This window comes from Piliocolobus tephrosceles, chromosome 1 (assembly GCF_002776525.5).
Source record: "Piliocolobus tephrosceles isolate RC106 chromosome 1, ASM277652v3, whole genome shotgun sequence".
NCBI lineage: Eukaryota > Metazoa > Chordata > Mammalia > Primates > Cercopithecidae > Piliocolobus > Piliocolobus tephrosceles.
Genome location: NC_045434.1, coordinates 168,311,468 through 168,334,674, shown reverse-complemented (window position 1 = coordinate 168,334,674; position 23,207 = coordinate 168,311,468). Strand labels below are relative to the sequence as shown.

Genomic DNA, 23,207 nt, shown 5'->3' with positions numbered 1-23,207 from the left:
GGGGTTTCACCGTGTTAGCCAGGATGGTCTCGATCTCCTGACCTCGTGATCCGCCCGTCTCGGCCTCCCAAAGTGCTGGGATTACAGGCTTGAGCCACCGCGCCCGGCCTAGCCACCGCGCCCGGCCCGTTTTTTGTATTTTTTAGTAGAGACGGGGTTTCACTGTGTTAGCCAGGATGGTCTCGATCTCCTGACCTCGTGATCCGCCCGTCTCGGCCTCCCAAAGTGCTGGGATTACAGGCTTGAGCCACCGTGCCCGGCCAAGAGATTTTAATAAATTGCATGAATTTCATTTTTCAGTTTCACTAATATTTTGCAACACCCTTTGGGATAATTTCAGGTACCCTGACAGGTCACAAAATTATGAACATTACTGTCATAGGGGACATGACTAGCAGCAACAGATTAGTACTTTTCAAAGCCAAGCACTGGCTTCTGAGTGTGGGAAAAGGAACATAAGCAATCAAATGGGGTGCTTCAAAAAGTCACCAATATTAGCTCTCCACAAACTGCCCCTTTACTCACTAGACTGAAAGCTCTCTGCTGTAGCCAAGGACTAAATTTCACAGTGTTATTCTGAGTGCCCACACATAAGAGTGGCAAAAAAAAAAAAAAAAAAAAAAAACCCACAAAACCCCTATAGCCAAAAAGCTTTATTGAATGAATGAATAAAACTGACCATGTGTTATAGATGAGCTGAGACCATCCAAGCATGTGACCACAAGTGGCCAAAATATTAACTTACGATACCCATATAACTAGAAAACCAAGAATATCATGTCCTCTCAGTCATTATTTACTAAGTACCCACTACCCTCTACTGGGGACACAATGATGTGCAACAGAGACACAGTCACCGCCTCTAGTGTATCCATGCACTCTGGGGAGACAGTCAATAAAATATCTAATCTCAGAGGGTAGTACAGGGTGCCTATGAGAGCAGATAGGGAGGGTGCAAAACCTAGAGAAAAGTATGTGTAAGCTGGGATCTAAAGAAGAACAGGAGTTCACCAAGTGAGGACAGAAGACAAGAGAGATCCAGGAAGAAGGAACAGCAGGAGCAGAGACTCTGAAGTAAGAGGTAACAGTTCAAGGCCAAGTTTCAGGTCAGGAGTAACTAGACATTGAAGAGATGGGCCAGAGTCAGATCATGAGGGGTCTTAGAAGCCCTGTTGAGTTAGGAATTTATCTTGAGGGCAACAGGAAGCCTGTGAACTGGGCCTGGTGGCATAAACCTGTAGTCCCAGCTACTCAGGACACTGAAGTGAGAGGGTCACTTGAGGCTACGAGTTTGAGGCAGCAGGGAGCTATGATCATGCTTCCGAATAGCTACTGCACTCCAGCCTTGGCAACACAGCAAGACCTCATCTCAAAAAAAAATGATGGGGGCGGGGGAGAATGCAGTGGCGCACACCTAGCTCACACCTATAATCCCAGCACTTTGGGAGGCTGAGGCAGGCAGATCACTTGAGCTCAGGAGTTCAAGACCAGCCTGGGCAACATGATGAAACTGTGTCACTAAAATATTAATTAATTAATTTTTTTAAAGGCAGGCTGGTATGGGAAGATATTTATACTAATTTGAAGACTTGTCTAGCATTCTCTAGTTGCCCCATGCTCTAAGTTACCTAACAACTCTGGCACAGGAACAGTTGGAGAAACAATATTTTCAGGTGGCCTGAAAGGTCCAACACCTGCACACCCACTACCTCTATGTGGCCCAATGCTCATCCTTGGACACAAGCAAGAAAACCTTCCCAGCCCTCAGCATTTTTGTCCCTCTCCTATTATCATCCCTCTCCCCTGTCTGCAACTCTTCAGTGAACCTCCACTGCTTAAGGACAAAATCCTAATTCCTGAGGCTGATATAAAAGGCCCCAGGATCTGGGCTCTGTAACTTCTCCAGCTACCCCCAGTGGAAGGCTGGACTCCAGAGACATACGACACCCACTCATCCCAGGACCCGCCATGTTGCTTCATACTGCCTTCTCCCTGTTTCTTGCCAAATTCCTACTTTTATTAGGGGTTGGGGGTGGGAGAGAGCCTTAATTTAGGTTGTATTTATAATTAAAATTTCATATTATGCATTTTTATATTATGAAGTATTTCTAACATACAGAAAAGCACAAAGAATAACACAAACACTGGTTACCTATCATGTCACTTTTAAAAAATATTTTTAGGCCAACCATGGTGGTTCACACCTACAATCCTAGCACTTTGGGAGGCCAAGGCAGGCAGATCATTTGAGGTCAGGAGTTCGAGATCAGCCTGAACAACATGGCAAAACTCCGTCTCTACTAAAAATACAAAAATTAGCTGGGTGTCGTGGCCCATGCCTGTAGTCCCAGCTACTCGGGAAGGCTGAGGCAGGAGAATCACTTGAACCCAGGAGGCGGAGGTTGCAGTGAGCCAAGATTGTGCGTTTGCCACTCCAGCCTGGGTACCAAAAAAAATATATATATATATATTTTTAATGGTGTCATACTATTTATATCCTTCTACAACATGCTTTTTTAAATCATTGTGCTGAGATTTATCTGTATTAAAAAAAAAGAAGTATTTTTAATGGTGTCATACTATTTATATCCTTCCACAACATGCTTTTTAAAATCATTGTGCTGAGATTTATCTATATTTATGCTTTCAGCTCTCATTCATTTTTTAAGCTACAGAATTCCATGTATGAATACAGTAGTATAATGTATCCATTCTCCTGCTGATGGATATCTCGGTTGTTTCTAAATATTTGCTATTACAAGCAATACTGCTACAGTTAATAATATTCTTCTATATGTTGTCCTATATATATGTGAATTCCTCTAAAATTATCTACCTAGGAGTGAAACTGCTGAATTATAGGGTATGAGCATCTTCAAACTGCTCCAATTTGTGTACCAGTTACCTGCCCACCAGTTACATACCCACCATACAAAAGTTTCCACTGCTCCATATCCTTGACCACACTTAATATCAATGTTCATGAAATCTGACTTAGAGTGTGTCACTCCTGGCTTGATGCAGTGGCTCATGCCTGTAAGGTCAGCACTCTGGGAGGGTGAGGCAGGAGGACTGCTTGAGGCCAGGAGTTTGAGGCCAGCCTGGGCAACATAGTGAGACCCTGTCTCTACAAAAAATACAAACATTAGCCAGGCATGGTGGCACATGGCTGTAGTCCCAGCTACTCATGAAGATGAGGCTGGGGAGGATGGCTTGAGCCCAGGATTTTGAGGCTGCAGTGAGCCATTATCGTGCCACTATACTCCAGCCTGGGCAACAGAGTAAGACCCTGTCCCAAAAAACTAAAAAGTATGTTACTCCTCTGTCCAAACCCTCCAATGGCTTTGCATTCAAGCAAATGTCAAAGTCTTCACTGTGACTTATGAGACCTTACCTGCCCCTCCACAGTCTCTCTCACTTCATCTCCTTCTAGGTCCCCATGTTCACTCTCATCCAGTCCCAGTAGCCTCTTGCTGTTCTTTGAACGTACTGGCAAGCTCTTGCCTCAGGGCCTTTGCACTTGCTGATCCTTCTGTTTCAAGTGCTCTTCCCTTAGATCTATCTACGTAAATCACTCCCAATTACTTCAGGTCATTACTCAAAATTCACCCTTTTAAATTTTCAAATTCACACATTTCTACAAACACTTCATGTCCTTCTCTCTGCTCTTAAATTTTCACCTAAGCATTCATTACGAGAAAACTATATATTTTACTTTTCTTTGCTTATTGTTAGCTCAGTAAATTACAAATTGCCTAAGGGTAGAGATTTTTATCTTTTCACTGCTGTATCTCCAGTACTTAGAACAGTAAGAGCTCAATGTTTGTTGAATGAATTGAATGAATAAATGAAGACAAGCCAAATTGTATATGTTTACTAAAATGATGAGCATAAATAATCTTATTTTACTTTTTATTTCCCTGGTTGCAGGTAGGGCTAAGCATCTTTTCATATATTTATTGGCCATTTTTTCCCCAGAGTTGCTTGTTATTATTCTTGTAATTTGTGGGAGTTTGACATATATTCTTGTTTCTCACTGTTTGTTAGTTATATGCATTGGAAGTATGTCCCCTGGTCTGTGGTTTATTTTTTTACTTTGTTTATGGTTTATTTTGTTGTGTAGAAATTTTAAATTTTAGTTGAAATGTAGTCAAAGTTATCAATCTTTTCCTTACATTCTGTAAATTGTCATTTTTTCTTAACTGCCTTCCTCTAACCTCCACCCACAACAAAACCTAATCCTCTCTGCTGTCAAACACTTCACCTATATTGAACCTTCTTCTTTTAACCATGTCTATGAGCTAATGAGGCTACTAGTGTCACAGAAAAGAAGGAAGCCTTGGATTCAAGCCCTGGCTTTCTCATGAGAGGCAGCATAGCACAGTGATGAAAAAATGGATTATGAGCTACAGTGTTGATTTGAAAATTGAGCCCAGCACTTATTAGCTGTATAATCTTAGGCAAGTTACTGGACCTCTGTGTGACTCAGTGTCCTATAAAATGGGCATAATAATAGTATCTGCCTCATAAAGTTGGATCTGTCATAAGGATTAAATGAGTTAATATAAGTACTGCCCTAATAATACTCTCTGGCACATAATAAGCACTATATGTGTGTTTGCCATTATTATTGCTAACTCTGTAACTACGAGCAAGTTATCTCCTTAACCTCAGTTTTCTCTTTTGTAAGATAAGGCCACCTTGGAGTATGGGAAATAAAATAGCATAAAATACTAAAACAGTGCTTATCTCCATGCTTGGCACTTATAAGGTATTCAACAGATGTTAGTGTTCTCTCTTCTTCCTCATTGGGGCTAGGGACTATGGCCTTATCTTTAAATCCTCAGCCTCTAGCACAGGGCCTAGCATAAAATAAGGTGCTAAAAATTGTTTGAGCACCTGCTGTGTGCCAAGGCCTCTGCCAGGCACTAAAGACACTGACACACAGAGCCTGCCCCTCAGGATGTTCTCAGGCTACATGTAACAATGAATGAGACAGACAGAGACACCCGCTTGACAACCCTCAGATGAAAAGCATGGGCCAATGCAATGGTTTTCACACCAGGCTCCCTAGAGTCCATACTTAAAATCAACATATATGACTGCTTTACTATTTATCATTTCGGATTGAGCATATATATCAATGATCCTCACTGAGCATCGACTTCCTCATTTGAAAAGTGGGGATACTTGGCAAGGGTTGTTGCAAGAATGAGATATGATCAAGTACACACACAGTCTCTGGTATAGCACCTGGCACACGGACAGCACTCTCTTCTCCCCTCAAACACAGGCCACTGTTGGGACCTTTTCCTCAAGAGTACTGGGTGGACCTCTGAGTTTTTCTCAGACAGCACTAAGGTCAGGGATGACAACCATCCCTGGCCCAATCCTGTTTCAGACTTCCACTGCTGGTGACCAAATCCTAAAAGGAGCCAGCTCATCTGAGGGCAGAGCTGGAACTCAGCATATCAATGAAAAAGTGTGAGAATACCTTCTCCTCCAATATCAAATGGTCCAACCTCCACTTAGTCAAAGTGACTAAATTTGTTCCAAGTTGTAATGTCATTTGAAGAATTTTTTTTTTAATTATTTTTATTTTTATTTTTTAATAGAGACAGGGTCTCCTTATGTTGCCCAGGCTGGTCTCAAACTACTGGGCTCAAGCAATCCTGCTGCCTCGGCCTCCCAAAGTGTTGGGATTATAGGCAGGAGCCACTGGCCACTGTGCCAACCCAGCCTTTAGTAGAGACAGGGTCTCGCTATGTTGCCCAGACTGGTCTCAAACTCTTAGTCTCTGGTGATCCTCCCATCTCAGGCTTCCAAAGTGCTGGCATTATAGGCATGAGCCACTGCACCCAGCCCCATTTAAAGACCTTTGAAAGATATACTAGTACTTGTAATGATGACATGGCACTAATATAACACATAATTGTATTTCTCCAAAATTATTTCCAAGAGTTGCTACTGAAGTTCAGAAGAGTCAAATAAAACATGGCATGCCCCACCAATAGTGCAGTTCTCCATGTTTCCAGGCAACCCTCACACTCACCCAAGTAACTGAAATATGGTAAACAAATCAGTACTACACATACCATAGAGATCTGGATTGCTGCGGATATATAACCTCACAAAGTTTTTCCCGGGTATTGGCAAAAGAGATCCTTTAATTCTGTCAAAGACCTGGAAAACAACATAGCAGTAATTCTACTGAAGTTTTTTAAGTTTAATAAATTCAACTACTACAAAACTTAAACTCAGTCATTAGAGCTTTTATGATAGGATTTTCAAACGCTAATAACCCTTTACTTTTGTAAGACCATTTCCAGTACATGAAGGCTTTCACATTATTTGCTTGTTCAACCATTAAAGAAACAAGTCTCTATTACACGTAAAAGCGAAGGTGAAATTGGTTTCCAAACCTGGTAGGTGTCCACATCAAAGAATGTTTGGTAGTATTCAAATGTCCAGAAGGGCGAGCTTTTCTTCTGTCCAGCAAGTAACTGTCAGAAATAAAATAAAACATAATGAACACATAAGCAATTTCTTAATTCCAGCTGCGTGGGGGTGCAGGAGGGATCTGATCTAATAGAAAATCAAAACATTTGAAACAATAGGCTCTTCTGCATTCAGTAACCAACTCTGAAACAGCCAATTCACAACTCCCAGCCTGATTTGAAAAACAAGCATTGGTTTTGAAGTCACACCAAAAGGGTTCAAATCCTGCCCCCCGCCACTGAGAGGAGCTTTGGCAAATCACTAGACTCCTGTCAGGCTTAGTTCCCTTATCTAGATTCAATAGTATATAGAATTATGTACAATAATAAATACATATACATACATACAACACATACAGAAGGCAGTCAGTGTAAATATCTTTTTGCTTTTTTTTTTTAGATGGCATCTCACTCTGTTTCCCAAGCTGGCGTGCAGTGGCGCAATCATAGCTCACTGCAGCCTTGAACCCTTGGGCTCAAGCAATCTTCCCACCTCAGCCTCCCAAGTAGCTGGGACTACACGCATGCACCACTATGCCCAGCTGATTTTTTAATTTTTGTAGAGACAGAGTCTCATTATTTTGCCCGGGCTGGTCTCAAACTCTTGGGCTCAAGTGATCCTCCCGCCTCAGCCTCCCAAAGCACTGGGATTATAAGCATGAGCCACTGCACCCAGCAGTGTAAATATCTCTTCCTCCCCAATCCATCCACAATCCTCCCTACTATTGCCACCTGAATTCTCAAAAATCTGATATATTGACTCACTCTAAAGTACTAAAAATATTACTACTCTGACACACACACACACACAAATTCCAATTGAGAAGAGGCATGTGAGGAGGGCCACACCTATCCCAACACCACAGCTCTTTGGTGGCAGAATGCAGGCCCAATGCCAGGAATTATGCCTGTCATCTTTTTGCTGTATGAAGGGAATTCATACAGCAAAAAGTACAGGTGAACACTGAGCTGCTTTGCAGGACAAGGGCAGGTGCTATAGGCAGATATTCTTTGTTCATTATAAAGGAAAATAGATGGCCGATTAGAAGCAGCTGTGGTCCGCAGTACTCACAGAGAGGAGTGAAAGCGCTGAATGAATCTAGCAGCTTCAACTGAAATATCCAGGTTCTTGCACTGGGACTGACTAGGCAAGTAGCTCGACCCATGGAGAATGAAGAAAAGCAGGGTAGGGCGATGGCTCACCAAGGAGCAGCACGGAGACAAAGGAATACCCACCCCCCCCCACCAAGGAAAGCATTCCCCTTGAAAACCAGCACAAGACATGGATGCCCTCTCTTATCACTCCTATTCAATAATATTAGAAGTTCTGGCCAGGGCAATCAGGTAAAAGAAAGAAATAAAGGGTATCCAAATAGGAAGAGAGTAAGTCAAATCACCTTTGTTTGCAAGACGATATGTTCCTATATCTAAAAAACCCCATGGTCTCAGCCCCAAAGCTTCTTAAGCTGATAAGCAACTTCAGCAAAGTCTCAGGATACAAAATCAATGTGCAAAAATTGCTAGTATTCCTATACACCAACAACAGGCAAGCAGAGGGCCAAATTATGAATGAACTCTCATTCTTTTGTATGAATGAACTGCTACAAAAAGAATAAAATACCTAGGAATACAGCTAACAAGGGAAGTAAAGGACCTCTTCAAAGAGAACTATAAACCACTGCTCAAAGAAATAAGAGAGAACACAAACAAATGAGAAAACATTCCATGCTCATAGTTAGGAAGAATCAATACTGTGCAAATGGCATACTGCCCAAAGTAATTTATAGATTCAATGCCACTCCCACTGAAGTACCATTGACATTCTTCACAGACTTAGAAAAAAACTATTTTAAAATTCATATGGAAGAAAAAGAGAGCCCAAATGGTCAAGACAATGCTAAGCAGAAAGAACAAAGCTGGAGGCATCACGCTACCTGACTTTAAACTACAAGGCTACAGTAACCAAAACAGCATGGTACTAGTACAAGAACAGACACATAGACCAAGGGAACAGAATAGAGAACTCAGAAATAAGAATGCACGCCTATAACCATCTGATCTTTGACAAACCTGACAAAAACAAGCAATGGGGAAAGGATTCCCTATTCAATAAATAGTGCTGAGAGAACTGGCTAGCCATATGCAGAAAATTGAAACTGGACCCCTTCCTTATATGATATGCAAAAATTAACTCAAGGTGGATTAAAGACTTAAATGTAAAACCCAAAACTAAAAAAACCCTGGAAGAAAATCTAGGGAATACCGGCTGAGTATGGTGGCTCACGCCTGTAATCCCAGCCCTTTGGGAGGCCAAGATCGGTGGATCACAAGGTCAGGAGTTCGAGACCAGCCTGGCCAATATGGTGAAACCTCGTCGCTACTAAAAATACAAAAATTAGTTGGGTGTGGTGGTTCGCGCCTGTAGTCCCAGCTGCTCGGGAGGCTGAGGCAGGAGAATCGCTTGAACCCAGGAGGCAGAGGTTGCAGTGAGCCGAGATCACACCACTGCACTCCAGTTTGGGCGACAAAGCAAGACTCCATCTCAAAAAAAAAGAAAGAAAAGAAAATCTAGGGACTACCAATCAGGACATAGGCATGGCCAAAGATTTCATGAAGAAAACACCAAAAGCAATTGCAACAAAAGCAAAAATTGACAAATGGGATCTAATTAAAGAGCTTCTGCACAGCAAAAGAAACTATCTTCAGGGAGAACAGACAACCTACAGAATGGGAGAAAATTTTTGCAATCTATCCATCTAACAAAGGTCTAATATCCAGAGTCTACAAGGTACTTAAGCAAATTTACAAGAAAAAAACAACTCCATTAAAAAGTGGGCAAGGGACATGAACAAACACTTCTCAAAAGACATACATGTGGCCAAGAAACATATGAAAGAAAGCTCAATATCTTGATTTGAGAAATGCAAATCAAAACCACAATGAGACTCCATATCATGCCAGTCAGAATGGTGATTATTAAAAAGTCAAGAAACAACAGATGCTGATGAAGTTGCGGAGAAAAGGGAATGCTTGACGCTGTTGGTGGGAGTGTAAATTAGTTCAGCCGTTGTGGAAGACAGGGCGGCAATTCCTCAAAGACCTAGAGGCAGAAATACTATTCGACCCAGCAATCCCATTACTGGGTATACACCCAAAGGAATATAAATCATTCCATTATAAAGATACATGCACATAATACGCTCACTGCAGCACTATTTACAATAGCAAAGACACGGAATCAATCTAAAAGGCCATCAATGATAGACTGGATAAAGAAAATATGATACATATATATGTATATGTGTGTGTGCGTGTGTGTGTGTGTGTGTGTATAAATACAACCATGGAATACTATGCAGCCATAAAAAGGAATGAGATAATGTCCTTTGCAGAGACATGGATGGAGTTGGAAGCCATTATCCTTAGCAAACTAACACAGGTACAGAAAACCAAACACCACATCTTCTCACTTATAAGTGGGAGTTGAATGGTGAGAACACATGGACACAAGGGAGGGAGAGCATCAGGAAGAATAGCTAATGTATGCTGGGCTTAATACCTAGGCGATGGGGTGATCTGTGCAGCAAACCACTGTGGCACATGTTTAGCTATGTAACAAACCTGTACCTCCTGCACATGACTCCTGAACTTAAAAGTTGAAGAAAAATATTAAAATAAAGAACAACATTTTCACAATTAAAGTAGACAATGGCAGCAACTGCCTCACATGGTGGTAAACAGCAGCCCATTCCTGGAGGTATTCAAGCAAGGGTTTTCAATCTTTCTTTTTTTTTCCAGAGGCAGGGTCTCACTCTGTTGCCCAGGCTGGAGTGTAGTGGTGCAATCTCAGCTCACTGAAACCTCCACTTCCCAAGCTCAAGCAATCCTTCCACCTTAGCTTCCCGAGTAGCTGGGACTACAGGTGTGCACCACCACACTCGGCTAATATTTTGTATTTTTTGTAGAGGAGGAGTTTCACCATGTTGCCCAGGCTGGTCTCCAACTCCTGCGCTCAAGTGATCTGCCCGCCTCAGCCTCCCAAAATGCTGGGATTATAGGCGTGAGCCACCACGCCTGGCTCCAAGTGTTATCTTTCCTATACAGCCAGGAATATCTTGGGAGAGATGCTAAAACAGGGGGCCATGAAGGTTCTTCCCTACTCCAATATTAGAAAATATTGAGCATGGGAGTCCTGCATTCCATAAGCTAGGCTCTCTGCTCACTACCCCAGTGTTCCCCTCCACCAGTGTACTCACAAATAATAACGGTCTGCTTGCCTGCTTCCCCCACCAAGGAAGAGGCCATGTGTCATTTACCTCTGAGCTGTCACTGCCTGACACTGTACCTGGCACACAGTAGACAGTGAATAAGCACATAAACAAGTTTTAAAAATTGTTTAAAAAAGATCTCAAAGACAAGTTCAAACCTCAGTTTTGTCAGAGTCATCATTTCCCAGTAACTCATCATCTTCTTCTCTTCCTGAGCCTCTTGGGGGTCCTGGCTGATGTTTTGGGGTTTCACCAGGATCCTCAATGTTTACTGTGGTGGCATCTGGGTTTGCTGCCAGAGAAGTGGCTGCATTGCCAAATTCTGAAATCAATTAGAGCACAAGGGCCTCAGAAACCTTACCCACACTAGAAATGCTATATTTTGAATTTAAAGACAAGCTGTCACAACCTCAGCTTTGCTATAGACCCTACCTGATACAAAGGGCAAAAGCTTTGAAAAAAAAAATCTCATCAGGAGATCAATCTGACAGAAAAATGACTATGAAGACAACAGAATTTGGAGTCAGATCTAGATTTTGGTCCTGGCTCAGCTAGCCACTTACTAAATAAACAAGCCTAAGTAAGTAACTAAACCTCTCTAAACCTCAGTGTTTTCATCTGTATCATGGGTAGAATAACATTTATTTTGAATACTTTTGGGAGAATTAGGAATATAACCTAAGTCCTAAACTTCTCTTGATTCAAGTCCAAAAAATATTAATGAAAGTTATTTTTTCCAGTAAGTCTACATAATCGCTACAGAAAATATGGGAACAAAAATGAAAGTGGAATCAGCTGGGCACAGTGACTCATGCCTGTAATCCCAGCACTTTGGGAGGTTGAGGCAGGCAGATCATCTGAGGTCAGGAGTTCAAGACCAGCCTGGCCAACATGATGAAATGCTGTCTCTACTAAAAATACAAAAATTAGCTGGCTGTGGTGGCACATGCCTTGTAATCCCAGCTACTCTGGAAGCTGAGATAGGAGAATCACTTGAACCCAGGAGGCAAAGGTTGCAGTGAGCCGAGATCGCACCACAGCTGCACTCCAGCCTGTGTGACAGAGAGACTATGTCTCAAAAAAAAAAAAAGGAAAAAAGAAAATAGAAATCACAGGATAAAAATCACTCTTAGGCCAGGCATGGTGGCTCATGTCTGTAATCCCAGCACTTTGGAAGGCCAAGGCAAGAGGACTGCTCGAGCCCCAGAGGTAAAGGCTGCAGAGAGCCGTGATCATGCCACTGTACTCCAGCCTGGGCAACAGAGTAAGACTTTGTCTCAAAAAAAAAAAACAAAAAACAAAAAACAAAAAAACACTCTTAGTTCCACCACATAAAGGCAAACACTATTAACATTTTAGTATATTTCCTTTTCTTCACATAGTGAGATTCATGCCACTGATGATCATTCATTTATTCAACAAATATTTACTGCATGCCCCCAATGTGCCAAGTACTGATCTAGAATATACTATAATTAATTTTGCATCCTGCTTTGTCAAGATTGTGTATAATTAGGGATTATACACAAAAATGATTTTTCATATTATAACAGTCTTTTAAAATGATCACTTATGTGACTGCATAATATTCCATCAATGAAGAATTTTTTTTTTTTTTTGAGACAGAGTCTCGCTCTGCCACCCCGGCTGGAGTGCAGTGGTCAGATCTCAGCTCACTGCAAGCTCCGCCTCCCAGGTTTACGCCATTCTCCTGCCTCAGCCTCCCAAGTAGCTGGGACTACAGGCGCCCGCCACCTCGCCTGGCTCGTTTTTTGTATTTTTTAGTAGAGACGGGGTTTCACCGTGTTAGCCAGGATGGTCTCGATCTCCTGACCTTGTGATCCCCCCGCCTCGGCCTCCCAAAGTGCTGAGATTACAGGCTTGAGCCACCGCGCCCGGCCCTCAATGAAGATTTTATTACAAATACAAAAGGAGTGTCTGTGTAGAAAAAGCTTTTTGGGGGGCAGCCTTAAGATGAACACCTATCAGTGTGATCACTAGGTCAACAGGGTGCAAACCATTTTCAAGGCTCCTGAACCAGGTTACTAAACTGCTTTCCAAAAGAACCTTCCCTATTTATGTCCACCAGCAGTGATTGAGACTTCCTGTCTCTGAATATCCTAACATACTTTATTTCAGCTGCTCTTGAATAAAATTCAGGGCAGCTCTGAACCTTTGAAGGCCAAAGGAAGAGTGCCAGCAGGGCACCATGATAACACTACAAGCAGGGCACCAGTCCTGGTAGTAGGACAACTGAGTTCACTCTTATTGCCTCTCAACTACATGAGCAATTTTATGGAGGACACTAAAGTTCTCTGAACTTCTCTGACTGAAATTAACTGGGTAGCTAATATGTAACAATTACTGAAGCCTCAATTGGCAATGTTTGGGTAGTTTAAGCAACACGAGGTTCTGGAGTGAGATGGTCCTTTGTTCAAGGTAAGACTCTTAATACTCAGTAGCTCCATGACCTTGAGCAAATTACTCCATGGCTCTGAGTCTTTACTTCTTCAATTATAAAACATAGATAATACCTACCCCACAAAGAGATTTTGAGGATGATGAAATAATAACTATCATTACAGGTACCTCTTATTGATTGCACAGGGCAATGACATTTAAAAAGACAGTCACAACTTTGCTGGAGGGAATTAGACCAATGAGGATATATTTAAGTCTCACAATCAAAAAGCAGCAGTTAAAATAACTAGAAAAATATAACTGAAGCTGGGCATGGTGGCGCACACCTGTAGTCCCAGCTACTTGGGAGGCTGAGGCAGGAGAATCGCTTGAACCTAAGAAACCGAGGTTGCAGTGAGCCGAGATCATGCCACTGCACTCCAGCCTGGCAACAGAGTGAGACTCTGCCTCACAAAAAAAAAAAAAAAAAAGAAGAAAAGAAAAGAAAGAAAGAAAAAAAAAACAGAAAAGATAACTGGGCTGGATGCAGTGGCTCATGCCTATAATCCCAGCACTTTGGGAGGCTGAGGCGAGCAGATCACTTGAGGTCAGGAGTTCGAGATCAGCCTGGCCAACATGGTAAAACCCCATCTCTACTAAAAACATAAAAATTAGCCAGGCATGGTAGTGAGCACCTGTAATCTCAGCTACTCAGGAGGTTGAGGCATGAGAATCACTTAAACTGGGAGGTGAAGGATGCAATGAGCCAAGATCGTGTCACTGCACTCCAGCCTGGATGACAGAGCGAGACTCAAAAAAAAAAAAAAAAAGAAGAAGAAGAGTATAATTGGATTGTTTGTAATACAAAGGATAAATGCTTGAAGTGATGGACACCCTGTTTACTGTGATTACTACACATTGCATGCCTATATCAAAATACACGAGTGTACCCTGTAAGTATATACACCTACTACGTACCCACAAAAATTAAAAAATTTTTCAAAAGCAGTAGTTTACCAGGGGGAAGGAATGCCAAAAGGAGAAACAGACAGTACCACTTTACAAGTACAAAGGGTAAAAAGGCTCCAAGGAGGACAGTAACTCTAGTTGTTGGGATCAGGAAAGGTTTCTTGGAAAAGATACCATATGAGAAGGATGGCCAGAGGCACTGGGGATAACATCTCATGCAAAGGGAAGGGGATGAGCAAGACCCAGAAGATGGAAAGTGTGCCCCATGATGGAGGGACAGTGATGGCATAGTTTGACTGTAGTGTGGGTTGCGTGCACCCCTAACGTGACAACTCTTCACAGTCTGCTCTGTGTTGGTTATTCTTGTCCATCTCAGCTCCTTGAGCATAAAACTGGTATGTGTCTTATTTCTGCCACCAACATTCTCTGCTTTTACATCCCCGCATATCCTAAGCTAGTTTTAGCCTCTGCTCCTTTCCTGAAACAATGTCTCTCACCTGAAGGCTTCTGACCTCCACTTTTTCATCCAACACTACCGTTCCTCACCAGAGATGCCTTCCATGACTCACCCCTCCCCACCCCACCCCCAGCATCCTGTGTGCTTTCCTAAAGACCCAAGTCTATAACACAGTTGATAAAGCCCTAGGTGATTTGTCACCTGCCTCCTCCTAAGCATCACCTTGTGTCAGCTTCCCCCACCATCTGTGATCTGGAACACAGGTGTTCTCCCAATCCTTTAGGAAAAAAATTAACCTTCCTCACTCCACAGGGACTTTTGCAAGGGCCAATGTCTATGCTTGAACTTTCTTGCGCTGCACTCTTAGACAGGATGGCTGAGGAGGGTCTCTCTAATGAGGAGAGATTCTAACAGAGCAAGGGAGCAAGTCATAAGGCTATCTGAAGGGAGAATGTTCCACACAGAAAGATGGCACAAATGTCCCAAGCTGTGAATGTACTTGGTGCATAGGAAGAACTATGACAGCCCATGCGGCTTGGGCAGAGAGAGAAAGGATGACAGCAGTAGGAGATGAAATAAGAGGCATGGAGGCTGCATCATGTAGGGGCCTCCTAAGCCACAGTAAAGGCTCTGGCTTTTTCGGGTTTTGTTTGTTTGTTTGTTTGTGTTTGAGATGGAGTCTCGCTCTGTCACCCAGGCTGGAGCGCAGTGGTGCAATCTCGGTTCACTGCAACCTCTGGGTTTGAGCAATTCTCCTCTCTCTGCCTCCAGAGTAGCTGGGACTATAGGCGTGCACCACCAAGCCTGGCTAATTTCTGTATTTTTAGTAAAGACAGGTTTTCACCATGTTGGCCAGGCTGGTCTTGAACTCCTGACCTCAGGTGATCTGCCCTCCTCGGCCTTCCAAAGTGCTGGGATTACAGGTGTGAGCCACTGCACACTGCCTGGCTTTTTCTTCTAGTGAGATGGGAGCTACTGGAAGGTTCTGAAAGAATGACATGATCTGGTTGAGTTTTAGAAGGACTACTCTGGCTGCAAAGTACAGACTGTAGAGGGGTAAGGGAGGAAGCAGAAAGACCAGAAGGAAGGTAAGGGCTATAATTCAGACAAAAGGTGACAGTGACCTTGAGCATGGTGAGAGTAGTGGCGGAGGTGGTCAGATGCTAGATTAATTCTGAAGACGGAGTTGACAGTATTTTCAAATTGAGGTGGATTTCTAGTACTTGCAAATGAAATAGATTTATTTTTAAACAGTGTATCTCTTCCTTAGATAACAGAGACAGAATAAGCTGTGACACCAGACTGGATGGGTTCAAATCCTGATTTTATCCCTTACTAACTGTGTGACCATTAGGCAAATTATTTTTCTGTGCCTCAGTCTCCTCATTAATAAAACAGGGGAATAAAGTAACTATTTCATAAAGTTGATATAAGGATTGAGTTATCTGTAAAGCATTTAGAACAGCGCCTGACATATAGTAAGTATTAGGTAAAGTGTTAATAAAACAAGTAAGTGGGCCAGATGTGGTGGCTCACGCCTGTAATCCCAGCACTTTGGGAGGCCAAGGCAGGTGGATCACAAGGTCAGGAGTTCGAGACCAGCCTGGCCAATATGGTGAAGCCCCGTCTCTACTAAAAATATAAAAATTAGCCGGGTGTGGTGGTGGGCACCTGTAGTCCCAGCTACTCAGAAGGCTGAGGCAGGAGAATCGTTTGAACCCGGGAGGCAGAGGTTGCAGGGAGCCGAGATCACGCCACTGCACTCCAGCCTGGGCGACAGAGCGAGACTCCGTCAAAACAAACAAACAAACAAAGTGTTCATCGTATACCCAGCCTAAGTCAGGCTCTGGGTTATGAGTTCTAATATCTCCTTGAACTTTTCCTCTAGCACTTTCATAGTTTGTAGGTATATATTTAAATGATCATTTAACAAATAAATGTCCCCCTCACTAGACTGAGAGCTTCACAAGGAAGGAAACTGACTACTTTGTTCACTCCTCTATCTCTGATAACTAGAACAATTGCCCGGTTCCTGGTCACAATCAGGAGATATTTACTGATTCAGTGAGGGAATGATCTGATCACATTTCATCCTAATGATCTTTTTACATTTTTATCTACTCCACCAGTGGATAAACTTCTTCATCTTTTTATCTCCAGTATCTAGTACAGTTCTAAGCACAAAGTAAGTGCTCAATAAATGTTTTCTGAACTAAAGCAGGAACTGAATAAACATTTTCTGTAATCACTGTACTAAATTTATGATACTTGTTACCAATCTGAAGGGTTATCTGGCAAAAAAACAAAAACAGCTGGTGTAGACAAACGGAAAATACCTGGATGTGGCCAACAGCCACCAAGATGTTTGAAATAATATCCTTCAATGTGTGAAGCAGTATAGCAATGAAAGTACTTGCTGTAACTGCAGAAATAGTAATCATGAATATAAAGGTGGGCACCCAACTGATATACCTTCAAATTGCAAGTCATCTACTGCTGCCATTCGGCCAGTGAATCTTCTCCCAGTTGTGAGGAAGAAAATTTGCAGGGGTCTAAAAGAAAAAAAACCAGGTAAACGTAATAGGATTAACAGTATAAAGTATCTGCAAACAAATCTTATTTCAGTATTAGAAATGTTATCACTTTACCTTGCCTCCCTTTTCAGTGGGGTTTAATAGGTTTATATAAAGATAACCACTAAGCGTCAGGTATTATCAAATATTAAAATTGTTACAAAGAAACTAACTCCGGGGGTCCAAAGGTTCCAATTCAACCTTATTTGGTTGTGTATGTACCAGGAATGAATCTCAACTCACTGTGTGAATGTTTAGAGACCAGGTGCAGCCTAGAGATGTAACGATGAGAAAGGATGAGGCTGAGGTTTGAAAGAGGTGATGGGGACAGTGAAGAACAAAGGCAGTTCAGCCTAGCCAGTGGTTAAGGGCACAGGCTCTGGGTTCAGACAGAGCTGGGTTTGATTCCCGATTCTGCTGCTTCTCTGCTGTGTGCGCGCTCCTCGCGGCCTCAGTTTCCTCATCTGTAAAATGGGTGCATGACGGTACCTAGTCACACAGTGCGGGGGTCATTAAATGCGACAATGCGTGTAAGGTGCCTAACGCGGAGTAGTCAGGCAATTAGTAGGTAATGGGGTGTCGGGGACCTTGCAGCCCGGGACACCGCGAAGCAGAGGCAGTGTTTCAGGGAGAGGAGCTGGGCTGCGGCGGCCCCGGCGAGCAGGAGATCCTGAGCCCCCTTAGCCCAGTACTGGTCCCGCAAACCCGGCCGCCTCACCTTGCGGGACTAGGCGTCCCCTGGGTCCCGGGAAAGCTAGAGCCTCAGTTGCTCTGCGCCGGTTTCGGTCCAGCCCAGTTGCCGGAAGCCGGAGATCCGGGGGGTGGAACTTCCCCGCCTCCTCCGGGAAGAGCCCCGCCTCCTTAAAGAGGCAGCAGCTCCCAGAGACACCTGCGTGCTGAGCTGCTCAGAGCCCGCTCCCTCCCGCCGTTCTCCCGAGGGTGAGTCTCGGGTTCTTAAAGAGACAGGCGAGGGCGGAGTGGCGGGGTCGCTGAGTGTGACTACTTGGGCTGGCCTTGCTCCAGGGAACGCAGAAAATTCTCGATTTTAGGGTTTTCTTACTGTGTGTTTATACCTCTTTTCCTATGGAAATATAAAATCGGGTAATGGAAGACGACTGTGAAAGAATAAAAATAAGTCACCCGCGTCACCAGTCCCTCAGTTTCTTTTGGCCATAAAAATTTCACCGGTGAGAAGTTGCATGAGTCAGTTACATTCTGAATGAGTGATCGAAAGCACGATGTCTGTTCATATGAACACCCCAAATAAGTGAGCAATTGGAAAGACTTTACATCTAATAGTAGCCATATATAGTGTATGTTTTTCCCCCAAGATTATCATGATCAGGCTTTGTACATGCAGGATCTCTAATTATCAGAATAATCCTGCTATCTTAGGGTGATTATCCTCATTTTACAAAGAGAAAGCTGAGGTTTAGAGCATGCACAGGGCACTTTTGGTTGAATATGTACCAGGAATGAATCTCAGCTCATGAATTCAGCTGTGCTAGTATATCAGCCACCTCTTATGTCCCATTTCAGATCATCTTGGCCTGGCCTGCTGCTTATTTCACCGCCACTCATCTTATTCCAGCGTCAGCAGATATAACCTGACTGAGTTTTGCCTCCAGTCTATGCCTCAGGCTTCTCACCTTCTGCTTCAAGGCTTGTTTCTTGATGCTATGAGGTCATGGGACCTTGCTGGAACTACTCAGCACCCAGACAGGTGCTTCCCAGAAGTGTAGGGGTAGAGAGTTAATCTCTCACGAGGCAAATCTCTGGCCAATGGGGTCAATAATTGATGAATATATGCTTTTCCTGTTTTTCCCCTCAGGCGCCTTTATATATAGCTTTCAAACTACCTAGCAGGATTAAGCAACCAAATGCCTTTGGAAGTGATGCATTTGACAATGCATCTTCTTTTTTTTTTTTTTGAGACAGAATCTGGCTCTGTCGCCCAAACTGGAGTGCAGTGGCCGGATCTCAGCTCACTGCAAGCTCCGCCTTTCGGGTTCACACCATTCTCCTGGGACTACAGGCGCCCGCCATCTCGCCCGGCTAGTTTTTTGTATTTTTTAGTAGAGATGGGGTTTCACCAGGTTAGCCAGGATGGTCTCAATCTCCTGACCTTGTGATCCGCCCGTCTCGGCCTCCCAAAGTGCTGGGATTACAGGCTTGAGCCACCGCGCCCGGCCGACAATGCATCTTCACAATAGGTCTCCTTCCTTCCCTGATTTACAAGCCCTGTCCTTCACTCCTGGTCCTTGGATTCATACTTGCCAATAAACTACTCATATGAGGAACCAATATGAAGGCATGTTGGTACCAAAAGCGGCCCCAGAAAATAAAACCTTAGGTTGGCATTTTGTCACTGAACTGCTCACCAGTCACATGGCAACAACAAATATATTGCTGGTGTTAAGGGCAGAGGGAAGGAGGATGGTGGTGGTGGTGTGATAACAGAATAGAATGGCATCACAATTACTAAGGTGTCTGTCTACAGTTGATTGGGATAAGGTGCAAGTAGAAGATAAGGTGCTGAGTTATCTAGTGGCTGTGGCACTGGAACATTAAGAGGACAATGGTAATTATAAGGACTATGGAATTAACTGGGGTTTCTTAACTCCATTGGAAACCTTGAAAATAAAATGACAGAGTTAGAACAGCCAACTGTCAATTTGAGGCACTTTGTGAAAGCTAGAGAGCCTCTATGGAAGCTTTGAAGATTCTTATTCTTCTATAGCCTTGAGAAAGACTGGACTGAAAATCAGGCCCAAGATCTAATTGTAAGGGTTGCAAAGTTTCAACGAAGACTGAATGCACAGCCTCTGTAGGTCTCCTCCATCAAAGCTGGGGCATTGTCAGAAAATGAATGGGAACCTGAGAACTGGGATGAGGATATTTGGGTGGGAAAGCCTGAGACTTGACCATCCCTCGTTTCCAGTTTCCCTTGAATCTTTCAAGGGAAAGGTGGCTGTGGCAGAAGTAGTCCCTTCCCCCTTGTTAAAGGAAAGCAAAGTCCTCTTGCTCAGAGATCCTGTGATGATTACCTGCACAACATTGCTTTGGACTAAGGGACCAATTTAATTGTAAAGAACATGCAACAGTGACACAAAACCATGGGTCTTACCCACTGGTCTTACCAAGTGACTCAGTCATCCAACAACAGGTGGCCTAATAGGATGGTGAAATGGCTTGTTAAAGGCACAGTTACGGCTCCAGGTTGGGGAAAACACTCAGGAAATTGAGGCATTGTCTTCCAGCACGTAGTACATACACTAAACCAATGGTTTATCAATTATTTATAATGGTACTTTGTTCTAAATACCTATAGATTTGCAAACCAAGGGGTAGCACTTCTTACTATCACTTTCAGTGAAACCTACACACATAGAATGTGTGCCTCCTGCCTCACAAGTTCTGCTTGGTTGGAGATCCTGGTCCCAGGGAAGTAGGGAAGGAGGAGAGAGAACACTTCCACTCGTTACAGTTCCGCTGAATTGGAAGCTGTAACTGCCACTTAGGCATTTTTGGCTTCTCATACCACTGCACCAGCAGGTAAAGAAAAGAGTGGCTCAGTGGCTCACGTCTGTAATCCCAGCACTTTCAGAGGCCAAGGTGGGTAGATCACCTGAGGTCAGGAATTCGAGACCAGCTGGCCAACATGGCGAAACCCATCTCTACCGAAAACACAAAAATTAGCTGGGCGTGGTGGCACGCGCTTGTAATCTCAGCTACTCAGGAGGCTGAGGCAGGAGAATTGCTTGAACCTGGGAGGCAGAGGTTGCAGTGAACCGAGATTGTGCCACTACACTCCAGCCTGGACAACAGAGCGAGACTCTGTCTCATAAATAAATAAATGTGACACATGGTAGGGAAAATCAGCCCTGATTACTTTAAGAAGTTGGGGGCTGGGCATGGTGGCTCATTCGCATAATCCCAGCATTTTGAGAGGCCAAGGAAGTATTGTTTGAGGTCAGGAGTTTAAGACCAGACTGGGCAACATAAGGAGACACTATAACAGTCACAAAATTTGCCGGGTTTTGGTGGCACACCTGTAGTCCTAACTACCCTGGCTGAGGTGAGAGGATGGCTTGAGCCCAGTAGTTTGAGGCTGCAGTAAGTTGTGATCACACCACTGCCCTCCAGCCCAGTGACAGAACAAGGAAACCCCCTCTCAATTATTTAAAAAAAAAAAAAAAAAAGTCTTGGTTGTGTTTTAAAACACTTTCCAACTCTGAGCTCTATGATTCTTCTTTCAGTTTTTCCAATGAGCCATGCTGTCTTTGCCACATGGTTCTTTCCACCAGTACACTAGCCCCGCTATGTTCAGCTGACTGCCTGCTGTCTTTCTGGTTTCAGCATAGAAATCACTTCCTCAGTGAAGTCCTCTTGACTTCTCTAATCAGAATAAGCTCCCCCTTCTCCCTGCTCTCGTAGCCCACACACATACTCCGCCTCTGGACTTCATTTAGGAAATGGTAGTTTTCTGTTTACTTGTCTATTCCCCGCACTAAACCATGACTTCTTGAGAGAAGAGGGTGTTTTATTTATTGCTCCACTCCCAGTGCTAAGGGGAGTTGCAGGCCCCAGGTTTTGTTAGGGATGGTCCCAGTTCTGTCTCTGCCCTGGAAGGTTTCAGATCCATGTCCCATGGGGAGGGCTCTGACTACAGAAATAGTGAACCACGGCCGGGCGCGGTGGCTCAAGCCTGTAATCCCAGCACTTTGGGAGGCCGAGACGGGCGGATCACGAGGTCAGGAGATCGAGACCATCCTGGCTAACACGGTGAAACCCCGTCTCTACTAAAAAATACAAAAAACTAGCCGGGTGAGATGGCGGGCGCCTGTAGTCCCAGCTACTCGGGAGGCTGAGGCAGGAGAATGGCGTAAACCCGGGAGGCGGAGCTTGCAGTGAGCCGAGATCGCGCCACTGCACTCCAGTCTGGGCGACAGAGCGAGACTCCTCCGTCTCAAAAAAAAAAAAAAAAGAAAAAAAAGAAATAGTGAACCACCAGCTAGAAGCCACGATGGGGGGGCCAGGCACAGTGGCTCACACCTGTAATCCCAGCACTTCTGGAGGCTGAGGAGGGTGGATCACCTGAGGTTAGGAGTTCAAGACCAGCCTGACCAACATGGTGAAACCCTGTCTCTACTAGAAATACAAAAATTAGGCCGGGTGCAGTGACTCACACCTGTAATCCCAGCACTTTGGGAGGCTGAGGCGGGCGGATCACAAGGTCAGAAGTTCAAGACCAGCCTGGCCAATATGGTGAAATCCCATCTCTACTAAAAATACAAAAAATTAGCTGGGTGTGGTGGTGCATGCCTGTAATCCCAGCTACTCGGGAGGCTGAGGCAGGAGAATTGCTTGAACCCGGGAGGCGGAGGTTACAGTGAGCCGAGATCACACCACCACACTCCAGCCTGGGCAACAGAGTGAGATTCCATCTCAAAAAAAAAATTAGCCAGGTGTGGTGGCAGGCGCCTGTAATCCCAGCTACTCAGGAGGTTGAGGTAGGATAACTGCTTGAACCTCGGAGGCAGAGGTTGCAGTGAGCCGAGATCGTGCCACTGCACTCCAGCCTGGGTGACAAAGCAAGACTCCATCTCCAAAAAAAAACCATGATTGGGAAAAACATCTTTCATTAGTAGCAGAAGTTTGTGTATAAAGAATAACTAACATCCAAACCTACTGACTTGTGAGAGAGCATCTAACAGGGTCTCTTTAAGTGTGGTCTTTTTAAGTATTTGTTTTTTAAAAAATTAATCAGAGGGAGAATTTAAGATGTGGAATCTACCAATCCAAGAATCTCTCAAAAGCTAAGGCAAAGAATCGGAAATGATGGTGATTAGAACAGACCTTTGTGCACCTGGTTAGGAATTTTCTGTCTCATGACAGAAAGGCAAACACCTTCTGACCTGACTCCTTCCCCTGGCCCAGGGTTGGCTGCTCCTACCCTGCGCCTTCATTCAGCTCCGCCCAGTGTCGCCTGGCTGCAGCCTCTCTGCCCATAGGCCTCAGAGCTTACTCTGGCTGTGCCGAG

General features: G+C 43.9%; 1 protein-coding gene across 10 annotated transcripts in view; it reads right to left on the bottom strand.

The window, feature by feature from the left end:
* YIPF1 (Yip1 domain family member 1) overlaps positions 1-18,021 on the bottom strand; it is a 40,378-nt gene extending 22,357 nt beyond the window's left edge. For 6 of the 10 annotated variants that reach the window (XR_002725547.1, XR_002725548.1, XR_002725545.2 and 3 more), the window contains exons 1-5: positions 17,883-18,021; positions 17,064-17,143; positions 10,924-11,087; positions 6,423-6,503; positions 6,096-6,183 (exon numbers count right to left, since the gene is read on the bottom strand). Coding sequence is in view for 6 of the 10 variants with exons in the window: in XM_023188147.1 (XP_023043915.1) it covers positions 6,096-6,183; positions 6,423-6,503; positions 10,924-11,087; positions 17,064-17,094 (364 nt within the window). In the remaining 4 variants the exon portion in view is untranslated. Of the gene's footprint in view, positions 1-6,095; positions 6,184-6,422; positions 6,504-10,923; positions 11,088-17,063; positions 17,144-17,407; positions 17,629-17,882 lie in introns of all 10 variants that reach the window. The other 4 variants (XR_002725546.2, XM_023188122.2, XM_023188167.1 and 1 more) reach the window with 3 other exon arrangements.
* Between the last annotated feature and the right edge of the window lie 5,186 nt (positions 18,022-23,207).